The 13,796-nt window shown below is 35.6% G+C and overlaps 1 protein-coding gene and 2 long non-coding RNA genes across 8 annotated transcripts; 1 reads left to right on the top strand and 2 right to left on the bottom strand.

Annotated features, from left to right (window-relative positions):
- The first annotated feature begins 468 nt into the window (after nt 1-468).
- On the top strand, nt 469-1,850 carry LOC130711698 (uncharacterized). The gene is made up of 2 exons (XR_009010744.1): nt 469-1,022; nt 1,465-1,850. It is a non-coding gene; the product is annotated as an uncharacterized LOC130711698 (long non-coding RNA).
- An 821-nt stretch (nt 1,851-2,671) lies between these two features.
- Nucleotides 2,672-7,912, bottom strand: LOC130711699 (uncharacterized). Of its 3 annotated transcripts, none has more exons than XR_009010746.1 (6): nt 7,793-7,912; nt 7,561-7,614; nt 7,261-7,454; nt 3,836-4,866; nt 2,972-3,439; nt 2,672-2,807 (listed from the first exon to the last, which is right to left on the bottom strand). It is a non-coding gene; the product is annotated as an uncharacterized LOC130711699 (long non-coding RNA). The 3 variants fall into 3 exon arrangements; XR_009010747.1 differs by having other exon boundaries at nt 3,836-4,249; nt 7,793-7,898; XR_009010745.1 differs by lacking the exons at nt 7,261-7,454; nt 7,561-7,614; nt 7,793-7,912 and having other exon boundaries at nt 3,836-6,947.
- A 318-nt stretch (nt 7,913-8,230) lies between these two features.
- Nucleotides 8,231-11,626, bottom strand: LOC130712051 (uncharacterized). 4 transcript variants are annotated; one of them, XM_057561879.1, is made up of 6 exons: nt 11,208-11,626; nt 11,060-11,101; nt 10,178-10,321; nt 9,728-9,845; nt 9,454-9,607; nt 8,231-9,218 (listed from the first exon to the last, which is right to left on the bottom strand). In XM_057561879.1, the coding sequence occupies exons 3-6, from the start codon at nt 10,204-10,206 to the stop codon at nt 8,563-8,565; spliced, it is 957 nt and encodes a 318-aa protein (XP_057417862.1). In that variant the 5' UTR covers nt 10,207-10,321; nt 11,060-11,101; nt 11,208-11,626; the 3' UTR covers nt 8,231-8,562. The 4 variants fall into 4 exon arrangements, with proteins under 4 accessions (XP_057417862.1, XP_057417865.1, XP_057417863.1 ...); XM_057561882.1 differs by having other exon boundaries at nt 9,466-9,607; XM_057561880.1 differs by lacking the exon at nt 11,060-11,101.
- Nucleotides 11,627-13,796: the final 2,170 nt, after the last annotated feature.

Genomic DNA, 13,796 nt, shown 5'->3' with positions numbered 1-13,796 from the left:
TAAATAGGCTTCCTCTCAACTCATTTGAGGCAGAGTTTGGATACACCTAGTTAGAGAAACACTGAGAGAAAGAGAGAACTTGAGTAAGCACTGCTTTTCTTTTCTTTCTTCAATTTTTCTTTATCAATTCGGTAATTTTTCAGTTTCTGTAATATTTCAATCTTTATCTTCATGAATTTCTAATGGAAGGTTATACCTCCTAGTTAAATTTCTGTCTTTTAAATTTATCAAACGTTAAAGCCCCTGCAAGGTGGCCTCCTACTTCTCTTAATCTTTTCTATCTTCTCTCCCTCTTGCTTCCGAGCCCCTCTTGGCAACCTATATATATATATATATATATATATATATATATATATATATATATATATATATATATATATATAAGTTACCTATGGTGCGAGAAAAATGTTCTTAATCGTAATAAATCATGCTCATTAAATTTAATTATGAATGATTATGATTAAATTACATAATGAGGGGGATTCCGTTTACACCTGTGTGAGTCTAAAACTCTCACACTAATTATTGTCCATTGATCAAATTTAAATCTAATGGTCCCAAATAATTTTAATTAGTAGGTCATGTGATTTTCTTTTACTCTCCCCCCTTTTCAATTGCAGTTACCTCTATCCTCCCACCACTGCTCAACCCATTCTCTGCATCAAAACAGTTACGTAGCTTGCTATGTGTGGACTCCTCTGATGCATGGGTACGTGGATTTGGGCTGCGTACCCGTACCGGGTACGTACCCGGTACGAATACGCGACGGGTACGCGTACGGTACGTACCCGGTACAAAAAAAAAAGAGGTTCCGGGCCAAAACGACATCGTTTTGGCCATTAAAAAAAAAAAAAAAACAGATCAAATCGCGTTTCAACAGAGAGAAAGGAAAACAGAAGGGTTTTGAAAGAGAAGAGGGTCCACGCCTCCACGGAACCAGAGATAGGAAGCCCGCCGCCGGCCACCACCGTCCTCTCCAGCTGCGCCTCCGCCGTCCTCTCCACCGCCGGCCACCACCGCAGGTACCCCGCGCAGCCACGCTCCTCCACATCATTTTTCTGTTGCTTTTTTCCTTTCATTTGTTCTTCCTCTGCTTTGTTGAATTTGGTTGAATGGTTGATGGCCTGGTCAATTTTGATTCTGTGTATTGCTTGCATAGTGGTTGAAGCTTGTCAATTTTTTGGTGGGTCTTGCATACAAGCATTTTTCTGTTTAGAAAGTCCCATTTTGTGCAAGTTTTTAAAGCTTGATTGGATAAATTGGATTCCCTTGTTCTTTGTTAGTATTATGTCTTGGATGTTATTTTAATTAGTTATATATTTTTTTTTTGCATAATTTATTTATATTTAAATATTATGTATAAATATATATATATATATATATATATCTAACGTACCCGTACCCCTATTTTTTAAAAATCGCGTACCGCGTACCCAATACCGTACCCGTACCCGTGCAACACAGGTGGACTCCTTGCTGATGAACTGGTTCAGATGGCTTCTATTTGTTCGCTTTCTTATCCCATGGGATGCGTGGTTGAGTGAAAGCGGGGCTATCACAGTTGCTTCTGGAATTCTATTTTGTTGCTTTGACAGCTTGTAACGAAGGATAGTTGGCTCTTGATCCGCGGCTTAGCAACGAAGGACAGCTTGGAATTCTATTTTGTGTTGCCTCTGTTTTATTGCTTTGCACTATCTGTTATTTCTCTTTCTCTTTGATTTTTGTACCATTTAATTGTTAGAGTTCAATCTCAGATTAAAAGAATGAATGGTGGGAGTTCAAATGAGGAACGGGTCAATGATAAAAACACAAAATCATGGAATAAAGTTGTAATTTCCAACCTCCAAAAAGATTTTCCGTGGAAAACAACTTGGGTGCCCCATCAGGGATATGTTTTCCTCTACCAAAATGATGGAAGTGAAGAAGGCCAGCAAAATGGGTCAATTCTTTTAGGGATTTGATTTTAGTGCTACTCCTATTCGTTTTCTCACCACTTAATTTTACCGTACTTATAAGTGTAGAAATCAATTATGCACAGTTCTTATAAGGGGATACAAATTTACATTCGCACATTAAAAGTGTGGAAAGAGATGACATGAGAATGACATGAATATCTATATATTAAGATGACATTAACATTTCCATCCTTTTTATTGTTTGGAGGATGAATAAAATAGATTATTGTCCTAGCTGGTTCAGTTTGCAATGTTAACATTTGGATTGTTATGTGACCCTTAAAGATTGAGCATCAAAAGTACATAAGACTTCATTATATAGCTTTCACATGGTAGAATCCAATCATATATAACCATTCATCATGTATGCCACAAAAATATGTGAAGCTGTACTACATATTATGATAGAAGTGCTGAGTGAATTAGGAATTGAATCCTTCTTTGAACCTGTGTTGGCAACTCTACCTCAAGCTTATGAAAGAAAACATTTGAAGCTGTTTGATCATCATGTTAGACTTTATAAGCCACAAAAAATATAGCATCACGTGGCATGCAATAAGTAAGGAAAATGAAAAAAATTCTGCTCTGCTGATATTAGATATCTCTAGAGGAGGAGTGGTCAAGAGCTTTAATTCCACAACTCTTCAAATTAAATTCGAAATCATAGCAAAATATTGAATCCCAGAAATATTAAAGAATGAGTTACAAGAGTTAAAAAGGACATATTATAAATATTGTCTTGATTGAAATGAAGTTGTCCAGTAAACTAGTCTTGTAAAAATGACACAGTACAGCAATATATCATCTTCACAATCTTCATATGACATTCCTGGCCATCCTCAATATTGAGACCTACAAGTAATACTAGAAAGTTAGATTAATGTTTCACAATGATAAGTGTAAATTCTATAAATAAAATGCAATTAGTCATTTAATCTTGAAATAGGCTAAAATATAGATATACAAGTATAACTGTATAACTCATCTTAATTGAAAAATAAGACAACATCACTTACATGCTAAGTTGACTTTTTGCAAGTTGTTTGATAGTGACCATATTCTCCGCAAGATTTGCATGCTCTTCTTTTGACCGACGTCTTGTTCAATGACACCTCAAGACCACTCTTATACCTTCCTGCTGAAGGCGTTTTGTCAGAATCCTTCCTTTTTCTACCTTTTGTTTGTGATATATGTGGGTCATTCAGAGTACAATTTGCAGCATCATCCCTGTCAAGCATAAAATCTTGCTGGTTTGGTGGAGCTTCATTGGCATCAGGTGTTTCATCTTCCTTTGTAACAGCTATTTTGTAAATACGATCAAGCTCTGGTATAAAATACTTGTATGCATCTTTTGATCTTTTTGCCAAGTCAGAAAAATTTTCAAATTGATGCTGCACATGCATACTTCTTAAAACATCTGATTCATAACTTTGAATATCAATATCATCAACCTTAATACACATATTGGCTTCCTTTGTCCACCGCTGCATAATATATTGACTTGGAATTTGAATAATATTCTTTGCTTGAAAAATTACCAAGATATGCCTACACAGTATTCCCATAAACTCATAGAGTTTACAATCACATTTAGCATTCTTTGATTCCAAATCTACATCAACAATGAATGCATCTCGAGCATTAAAACAATTAGAAACTCGATACTTTAGTTGCAAATCAATTTTCTCAATTCTCTCCTTTGTAAACTAGCTAACACTAGCAAGCTCATTATGAAACTTTTGAAAGACATTTCTGGTATACACAGATGCAGCATGCTCAAGATTTTTTGCAGCATCATTCATTTTTCTGTGACACCTCAGATAAGACACACTTTTAGGACTAGCCATGACATGATTATGATTATCACTAAAGGACCTTACCTTCCATATGTCTCGATTCTTTTCCTTTGACACAGTAAGTGATGCTTGACATCCCATACGTAAGGTTGAACATTTTCTCTTGATTTGTACTGTATCACCATTTTTTTTTTTTTTTCAGTTTTTGGCTTGTGCTCACCTTCTCTAACACATACGAAAATGCAATAATTCTTTTTTCCAGAGCGAGTGCGAATCCCAAACCCTTTTATCTTAGCAAATGATTTATAAAATTCTTCAGCTTTTTCTAACGAGTCAAATTCCATTCCAACATAAGGCTGAGCATTCACCTCTTCAATGACAGAGCTTTGTTGCGTGTCAACAAAGTCAGGATAACTTACTAATTTATCATCTGAAATGAGGTTAGGATCGGTACTCACATGAGAAAAATTGATAGAGTCCATATCCATAGTACATTACCTGAAACCATAAGTTAAAAAAAATAAATTAGATGCCTATAGCAATTGTTTTCTTCCATCAAATATAATAATTAAAATATAACACACACGCGGATGATTTATCATCCAGAAATGTATAAATACATCAAATATAGCAATGACACAATTGTGATGATTTTCTTCCATAACGTATTATATACAACTAGTAAGTAGCCCGTGCAAATGCACGGGTAATTTTAAAACTATTTTTAATAGTTTTATTTTTAATACTTTTTTAAGTAATTGTAAAAAAGTTTTAAATATTTGAAATATGCCATAATATTTAGGCGAGTGTTATAGTGATATATCAAAGTAAATAAAAATAATCAAATGTAAAATTAAAATTGATCATAGGACTAAAATTGTTTATCTGAGTTTACTTGATACCAAACCAAATAATGTAATTAAGTTTTTATAACAACATAAATAGCTATACATGCAACATATGCTAAAGTCTCAATGCAATCAAGATCTTATTTCACGTCTCTATCTTAACATGTTTCAACTCCTTAGTTGAGAAGCTTGTGCTGTAGAATTTTGCGCTATGTCGGAACAACCAAGATTTCAATGTGATATTCTTTTCATTTGAGTAACGTCCTGCTGAAATAATAATTGAAGTTCATTTTCACTTGTAATAGAAATACCACAGGAAAGTACAAATCATATACTGTCAAGAGATTTTTTTTTTCTTATCATCATTATATTGAGATATACAAATCATATAATGTGATAGTATTTTGCACTTAACAGAAAAACAAGTATCAATCTTTTGAATCATCAAGAATAAACAAATGATAATGCCAAAACATTTTCAAGATTTCAAATCTGCAGCATTCTGCTTTAGTCTTGCATTCATGAAATAATAAAATCTAAGCAGGCCATCAAGAAATTCAACGGAAACATGGACTAAGAAAGTTTTAAAAGTGGCATTAGAACAACAAAGAAGCATAGTTTCTATGTATTCTGATAACAAAACTCTCACTTCACTATACCATGGATCGTTTTTTTTTGAAAGCCAAATTGAATAAAAGAATGGTGGCACTTAAGGGGTGCCACAACCCACAGTACAAAGAAGCATAGCATAACAAAGAAGAAAAGAAAAAGAACTAAAAACCGCAGCAAAGAGGAAACATTGCAGCAGCAATTATACCCAAAGACCATCTCAGCAAGTGGGCTCAATGCTAATTTCAATTTCGCAGGGAGCTACCACATGGCACAACAACAATAAGGAATGGAGTATTAAGGTAAATGGAGAAACACCAGTGAGCTTCACATGGATTGTCAGGGAATTACTTTCAGATCCACCTTTGCACATTATCTTAACTGGGAACAACAACAGCAAAGCACTGACAGAAAAACCTGAGCTCAACAGCCTTCCACACATTACCAAAGAAGATCAACATCATGGTCAGCAATCAGCCAAACACTGTGATCAAACATCACCCACTCCCAGACAAATGTGAGGATTTGAGGACCAGTCCCAAGAAGAATAAATGAAATTCTTATTCTTACATTTCAGCCATTTCCAAGACCTGAATTTAATTAAGTCCATTACCCTCTCTACATTAACAGCTTTGAGGACCAGTACCATGGATCGTGATTTTCCCAACCAAGAATCACAGACTAACTTACACAGACATAATCACAGAGAGAAAAAGTTCAGGGAAAGAACCTCAGAAACATGACTTGACCCAGGAATTCAAAATTCGAAATTGAAAAATTGAAAAATTTCAAATCTAACGGAAGAACCAAGAAAAGAGAAGGGGTGAAATGTATTTGGACCGAGATGTGCTTCTGAACCTCATGAGTCCTTCTCTGCGATATCTGGAATCTCATATTGCATAATTAAAATCCATTGTTGAGAGAATTGATTTCTGAAATTGGCACTGTAAAAGGTTTCGAATGGTGTAGAGTGAGGGAACTGAAAAAGATTTGGGGCTGATTGATGGAATCGCTATTAGAGGGATTTGAAATTGAAGAAAGTAGGGATAAGGATTTGAATTAAGAAGAGATGAGTAAAATTAGGGATTTCAGATTTGGAGATTTGGAAGAGTGAAAGAGATGAGGTTGGTTGAGAAGCATGAAACAGAGTACTGAACAAAGGAAAGCTAGATGCAAGTTATGCGCGTGATAGACACGTCCCACGAGAATATGAGAGAGAATGAGTAAATTCTATTAAAAGGATGACGTGGCATTTTCTGATGGAGTGTGTGTGTTTTGAGTGCCTCACTCTCCAGAATGAGGTCTCAAAATTATAGATAACAGAGTGGATTGGTAGATGAATATGTTACGTTGTGGCCCTTGTGGGTAGTTCTTGTGCATATAGGATTTTAGAAAACAATGAGAAATTAAATATTCAAGAGAAGGTGATATGAAACTTGAACCTTGAAGTGACGAGAACAAAACACATACAGGCGAGAGAGAGAGAGAGAGACAACGGTGACTTTTGGGAGATTGGGGCTAGGTTAAATTCAGTGGTGGTGCAGAGAATTGGTTGAGCAGTGGTGGGAGGATAGAGGTAACTGCAATTGAAAAGGGGGAAGAGTAAAAGAAAATCACGTGACCTACTAATTAAAATTATTTGGGACCATTAGATTTAAATTTGATCAATGGACAATAATTAGTGTGAGAGTTTTAGACTCACACAGGTGTAAACGGAGTACCCCTCTTATATAATAGTAACATGACACCTTTAAAATATCATGTAAATTTTTTTAAAAGTCACATGACTTAATCTTTGTAATAGTCCTGATTTATTGCAACAATTCACATTTTTGCATATTTACAGAGATTTAAGATAATGATCATTATTTCCTTAATAAACATAATTAATATTGGGAGAATTAACAATTCAGTTCTTAACCATCAAATATATTTACCAAATCCATCCTATTTCAGCTGGTAACTCCCATGGTTTTACTGAAGAAAATTGGGTGCTTGTAATTTCGATCAGCAAATAGGTATGATTACTATAACTATAATTATTATACTTACAGTAATCAACTCTCCTGCGGGACCGTGGTGAATTGGAATTTGTTGATGAACATCTATTTCTAACTCTCTTTGTGGTTTTTCCTGGCATTGAAATGTAGTAACCAACTCTCCTGCGGGACCGTGGTGCATTTGAATCCGTGGTGCATCTGAATTTGTTGATGAACCTCTATTTCTAACTCTCTTTGTGGTTCTTCCTGATAATGCAGTAAACAATTTAAAAATTAACCTATAGATTTTATTTATGTCATTATAGCTATAAATTAAAACTTGAATGATAAATCTAAATCCCTAGGAGGTAACCTGATTTTTTGTTGGCTAACTGGCCGTATAAACAGTCTAGTTGATTGGTAACCTCTGTATAAATAAGAAGAAACAACAAAATATTAGACACATACATATACATTGATTTATGCTAAAATTTAATTTGAAACTTGAAGTGCTAGCTGAAAGATATTCTACTTGTCTTCAACAAATTAAATAAGGTACTACACTGTAGGAGAACTCATAGAGGAAAAAAAGAAATCAAACAAACCTCTCAATTTTGAAAACATCTCAGAAAGGGTACCCACGAATGGTGAAGGGAAGTGGATTCAGATAAGATTTTATGTGGGGAATTAATGGACAGAAATGGTTGGCATCACAACACTTATATACAAATCAGTGGTTAGGCCTTAAGAAATAGCACAATGTGGGCTAATAGATAGGTAGGGATATAAAATTATGTAGGTTTTTCTTTTTTGGTATTGTAGGAATGAGCTGGAAATGAATTACACAATTGTACGATTAAGTTATAGGTGTGGTCATTATGAATAGATAGCACAATGCTATGCTATAAATGCAGAAATTGAGCAACAGATTTTGTGAATCAAGTACATGTGGAGGCAATATCTATGGTCATTACTATTATAAATGAGCGTGAATAAACAATAGCTTAATCAATGACATAACTTATAAAAGGTAGAGAGACTGATGATTTAAACTGGAAGCTGAACATAAACTTTTGAACATGGAAGTTATTTAATTAATACATATGGTTGCATTACAGCATTTTCAGGATACATCCAATGCAAACTACATATACCTAAGTACACAACATCAAATTGGAGTGTGTAACTATGCTGGTAGCACAGTGGCAAGTTCTAATTCACCCATCAAAAAGACCTAATAGTAGTAGATGATAATAGTAGCAAAATAGAAAGCCCTTGGTGGCAGTTGTCTTAGAAGACAATCTTCATCTTTTATAGCAAGAGAGGACAACTAACGTCCTCCATCTTCCATGTAGATAATAAGCTAAGATATGCATCAAGCACCAACATCATCCTCATCATCTGATATGACAATTATGTGAGAATCATCAACCATCTTGTTCAGAACTTCTTCAACTTCAACGTGGGAAACTTCAATCTTCAGATTCTTCTTAGTAGAATTCATAGTCAAGGGGGCCTCTATGCTTTCTTCTCCAAACAATGGCATAGATTTCAGACCAGAGTTGCAATTAGCTCCCTCATGAGGGACTGCGCCAGCATCAGCAGTTGCCTCAATCTTAACTGCAAACAGACCTTTGCTGTTCTTGGTAGTCAATTCAACTCCAAACATAGGTGTTTTAGGTTCATGAACCACACCAGAAGTTATGCCGGTCTCTACTGCAGAATTCACAGTGCCTTTAGCATCGGTTTGAGATTGAATGGCATCTGGCATATTACCTTCCCCATTAGCATCACGGGCCATATTAGAGAGAGGACTGATCTTTGCAAAAGTACCATCATCCCTACCAGCAAGTCCAGCATCATCTTCTTCATCTGGTTCAAAGTCTATCAGCAACTTCTTGCGTAAATGGTGAGGTCCTTTGTCCTTTGCATTGCTACCAGCCAATGCACTTTTTTCACCAGTCACATTAAGGCTAATCTCACCATCCTCTCCAGTTATGTCCAGCTCACTAAAGGGGGAGAGAACTTTGCCTGCAGTTGAAGTGGAAATATATATATATCAGTGTAGTTAAATGAATGTAAAAGTTTTCATATTCAATGGATAAAATTGAAACCTCTATAATCATCTAAAATGAAATAAATCCTAGCTATATCATGTAAAATTATAGAATAATAAATTGGATTAGATGAACAATGGGAAGTGAAAATATAAAACCCTATTTGGGAGTAACTAAGACATCATGTTCATGGAACATTGCAATGATACCAAGGTTAGTACATATCCTAAGAATTTGGAAGCAATCATCTCGGTCATGCTTAACCCTAGAATTGTTGCACACTTTGAATAGCATTTCTTTGCCAGCTAGGCGTTCTTCAATGTCATATGGGTAATCACCATCATGAATGACTTTCTTCTCAATCTATTACATAAGGAGGCCAAAGTTAGTAATGAACAGTAACATATGTATTGGCTTAACTCATATCAAATATCCTAACAAAATAATATCAGCCCTTAGAGGTCTACATGTGTGTTAGCTTACTTCAATAGTGTTCAGAATCTTTTCACATGAAAAGCCAGCTAAAAGCTCTGCCTCAAGATCAAATAGCAAGAAGACAGCACTATCTTGCCCATCAAAAACCTCCACTTTAAATCGAAACCTGTTTAGTATAACAATAGCACAATGTCAGTAGTTTTTGATGCTCAATTGAGAAGCATTAATAAGTGTTTGTCAATGAGAAGGAAACTAACTGAAACATGTTCACCATAAACATATAATGAGCAATAGCTGTGTAAACATTACACAATAAATCAGTATGACAACTCAAGAAACTAATTATTGGTTTAATCACAATACCAGTTTGATAGTTGCATTCACCACAAATAGCCAAAATCTCAGCTGAATTCTTGAAAGAAAATACATTCAACAGAATCATGGGAGCTTCTTCAATTACAACCCTTGATCTATTATTTTCAACCACGCATATATTACCTTATCTTTAGGAGCCTTTCCAATAGCATTTCCTAATATTACACGAGCACCCTTGAGATTCAATTGACGTATTTCAAATTGGGCTGCTAGAAGCCACATCCTAGCGAATGAGAATTTTTGTGAGGTATCAAGTTAAGACACTCCCTGAAGAAATGGAAGCCGCAAAGAGAAGAGTTAGTTTCAATACTCAACTGAATATGATAAATTCACTTGTGTTAATACTTAATACTAATATAGTAACGGATGCTGACAGAAAATATAAAAAACAGGTAGTAAAAGAAAAACTGAATGATAGCAGAATTCAGAGGAAAGAAATTACAGATAAACAAAGGATTAAGCGATGAATCAAGTGTATGACTCACAAAGATCCAAACTTTGAAAGAAAAAAGAGTTAGATCAGATCACAATCACAGCTTGAATTGAAAAAGTTTTGAAATTGAACAAAAAGAGCATGTGAGAATATTTGAACGGCTTAGTTAGTGAAACAAAATAAAGAAAGTGAGGAACAAAATAAAGTGGAAGAAATGGAAGATCTGCAATTGCCATAAAGTCCAAAAATAAATGCTTAGTAAGAGATGATTACAGTAGCAGTAGCATATGTTGGTTCAAAACCTTCTAAAGTATCAAATTCTCCTCAACTGGACAGAGAGACAGAGAAAGAAAGAAGGAAAATAGTAAATGACAGGGTATTGGCATGGTGGATATCAACTTCAAGCAGTTTAAGGGATTCCTTGAAAGACCTTCCCATGGAAGAAGAAGCTATGTACATAACCCCACACCCATATGACAAAAAACTTCAATTAAAAGCTAATGACAACAATCTAAAACCAATGTCAAAACAGAACAGAACTTGGAAGAAGCAACTTATGAACATCAAGGTACCTGTTTGTTACATTTATACCAACAAATGGAGCCTTGGAAATACTGCGAATCAAATCAAACAACAAATAACTGGCTGTAATCACACTTCAAACAGGTTGTAAATGAGTAAATTTACATTAGATCATAGCATAGGTGATAGGCAAACAACCTGTAAAGCTTGCTCCACAGCTGTTTGGTAACGTAGATGCAGGTCAATAGTAGCTGCGTCATGTGAACAGTAGATAGGATAGGTCAGAGATAACGATGGAGTAGAGAGAGTAACGACGCCAGAATTCGCGGGTTGAAGATGGAAGTACTAGGTTATCCTAACTGTAGGTGAGGAGAACGAAGGAATCCAGCACATAGGGATCGGGCATCGATGCACAAACGCTGGTACAGCTGGTCGGTGAGAGGGGGAAGCTCCTACACACGGCGCTCCTTCATTGATGCAGTGGCGACGACGGCGGCCGGATAACACGTGAAGTGGCAAGGAGGTTATGAGTATCCTAATTCCTAACCCTACATGAACAGTAACCTATCATTGAACCAAAGGAGCTCAAATAAGAAATAGGCCCAACAATCAAGCATCTGCAACCAAAAAAAATTGGGGCACATGAACAGTGCAATTGGACCTTGCATTTTAAGTTAGTAGATTCGGACCACATCAAAGGAGTTAAGGCTTTGTTTGGTTTGGAGAAACGAAAGGTGAAGGAAAAATAACAAGAAATTCGGGAAATGAATTTGGACCACACCTTAGTCCAAATTCAATCATGGTTACTGTTTTTTCTTTCCTTTCCCTCTGTTTTCCTCCAAACCAAATAAAGCGTTTGTTTGCAATAACCGAAGGGAGATAAGACCTCAATAGAAACAGAAGTTATCGCGATTAAAACAGTTGTTGCGATTAAAATCCGACCATTGAAATCACATGCAATAAGCTTCTAAATGGCCAATGAAATAGAGGCGTACATGTAGGTCTCGAAGTTGACCTTCACTACGCCCTTAGGTGGTCTAGCTCATGAGGAAAGAAGCTTCCTCATCGCTGGCCAAACAAGAGGGTTCACAACTCCGACAAAGGGTGCAACACCAAACACAATAGCAGGTTTTTGACCAAAAAACATGTTGTTTTGGTCCTCTCAAGAGCTATAGAACCGTGAGATAAAGAGTCTTACACTAAGAACATCACCCATGGTTAAAAAATATGCAGGAACTCCTGTGTAGATCATTTTGGTAAATATGATGAGAATTGAAGTAAATAATATCTAGGTGAGGAGCTAAAACCCAAACGGTGCTAGTAATTAGAGGGATAAATATTTGCACCATAGTAAAATTACGAGTCATGATTCATCAACATTAAAAAATGTGCATCGCATTGGGAACATACAAGTTGTACTCATTTGCTTTAAAACTATACATTGGTTGGGTTGGGTTGAGTGTATTGGTCTGAATCAATCAATTGTTCGTTTGGTTGGGTTGGATTGATTGAATAACTAAATTAAAATAATTAAAAATCAGAAATATTTAAAAAAATATTAAAAATTCAAAAAATAAAATAGAAAAATTGGTAAATCAAATATAATACCAAAAAACATACAAAAGTGCTCAAAAATACTATTAAATAACATGAAATTGTACCACATAAAGGACAAATAACCAAGCCACTTACTTGATGTCTAGCTTGCCAACTGGTAGACGACAAGTACAACAATTAAGTCAAGTTAATCAATTGCATTACAACTTAGAACCTAGATGTTTCCATTCTCCAACATGTCAAATAACCAGTGGCGGAGCCAAGGCCCAGCAAGGTTGAGCACTTGCCCAGGCTCCTTAGCCAAAAAAAAAAATTCTTTGGGTCGTACGCCCTTTTTTGGATTTTTTTTTCCTGAAGTGGGAAAAAAATTGACTCAAACACAGACCCTGAGATGATGAGCTGAGCGACGGATCCATGTTCCCACACCTTTTATTTTTGTTTTGATCAAGGTATCCCCACATCCGACAGCCGTGAGACTAATCCCTCGCCCCGCGGTCAGCGCACTAAGCAGTAGGGGGCTGACCAATGAGTTTTTTCTATTCGCAAGAGCTGGGAATCGAACCCCGAACTACTTGCCTAATACACTTTTCAACTTATTCTCCTGATGATTTTTTTCGGATAATCTTTTGTTCACACCTTATTTTTGAGGTATGAAGAGGTAGAAGAAGAGAGATAGGAAGAAATGAGAGAGAATGTAAAGATGTGATAGATGATTTGATGGATAAGGATTAGAGAAATAGATAGAAAATGAAAGTGAAAAAGTGACAGAGGTGTATGAATCATAATTTTATCTTTCTCCATTATAAGTGTGTTTGAGACTTTGAGTAAAGAATTTATAAATGCTTTGGATAATAATATTTATTGCATAAGCACTTATTTTTAAGCTAATTTGAACACAAAATAAGTTGAAAATATGTGACATGTAATTATATTCATAAACAACTACCTACCAAAAAAATATTCATAAACAATTAACCACAAGGGGTGGCACAACTGGTGAATGTGCATTTTCTTTAGGGATTTCGCCTAGGCTTCTAGCCCTAGTTCGATACATTTGTGGTTAGAGACATCACTACCGTATCCCGAGCAAGATTAGTCACGTGGAGCTCCTTTTCCCCGTAGAGCTCCTTTTCCCCGTAGAGACTGGTTATATTCATAAGCAACTTATAAAAAATAAGGTATTTACATTTGGGCTAATATAAGTTCTCAAAAACACTTGATAAGGTGTAA

This window comes from Lotus japonicus, chromosome 4 (assembly GCF_012489685.1).
Source record: "Lotus japonicus ecotype B-129 chromosome 4, LjGifu_v1.2".
Classification (NCBI taxonomy): domain Eukaryota; kingdom Viridiplantae; phylum Streptophyta; class Magnoliopsida; order Fabales; family Fabaceae; genus Lotus; species Lotus japonicus.
The sequence above is the reverse complement of the archived record's forward strand: the minus strand, read 5'-3'. Positions and strand labels throughout refer to the sequence as shown.

Bases quoted from the DNA above. Each gene is read 5' to 3' on its own strand.
- LOC130712051 (XM_057561879.1), bottom strand. From the start codon at position 10,206: ATGCTATTGGAAAGGCTCCTAAAGATAAG. The intron at 9,846-10,177 runs GTAATATATGCG...TATACTAAACAG, and splicing joins GAAAGGCTCCTAAAGATAAG to GTTTCGATTTAAAGTGGAGG. The intron at 9,608-9,727 runs GTAAGCTAACAC...CTTATGTAATAG, and splicing joins AGATTCTGAACACTATTGAA to ATTGAGAAGAAAGTCATTCA.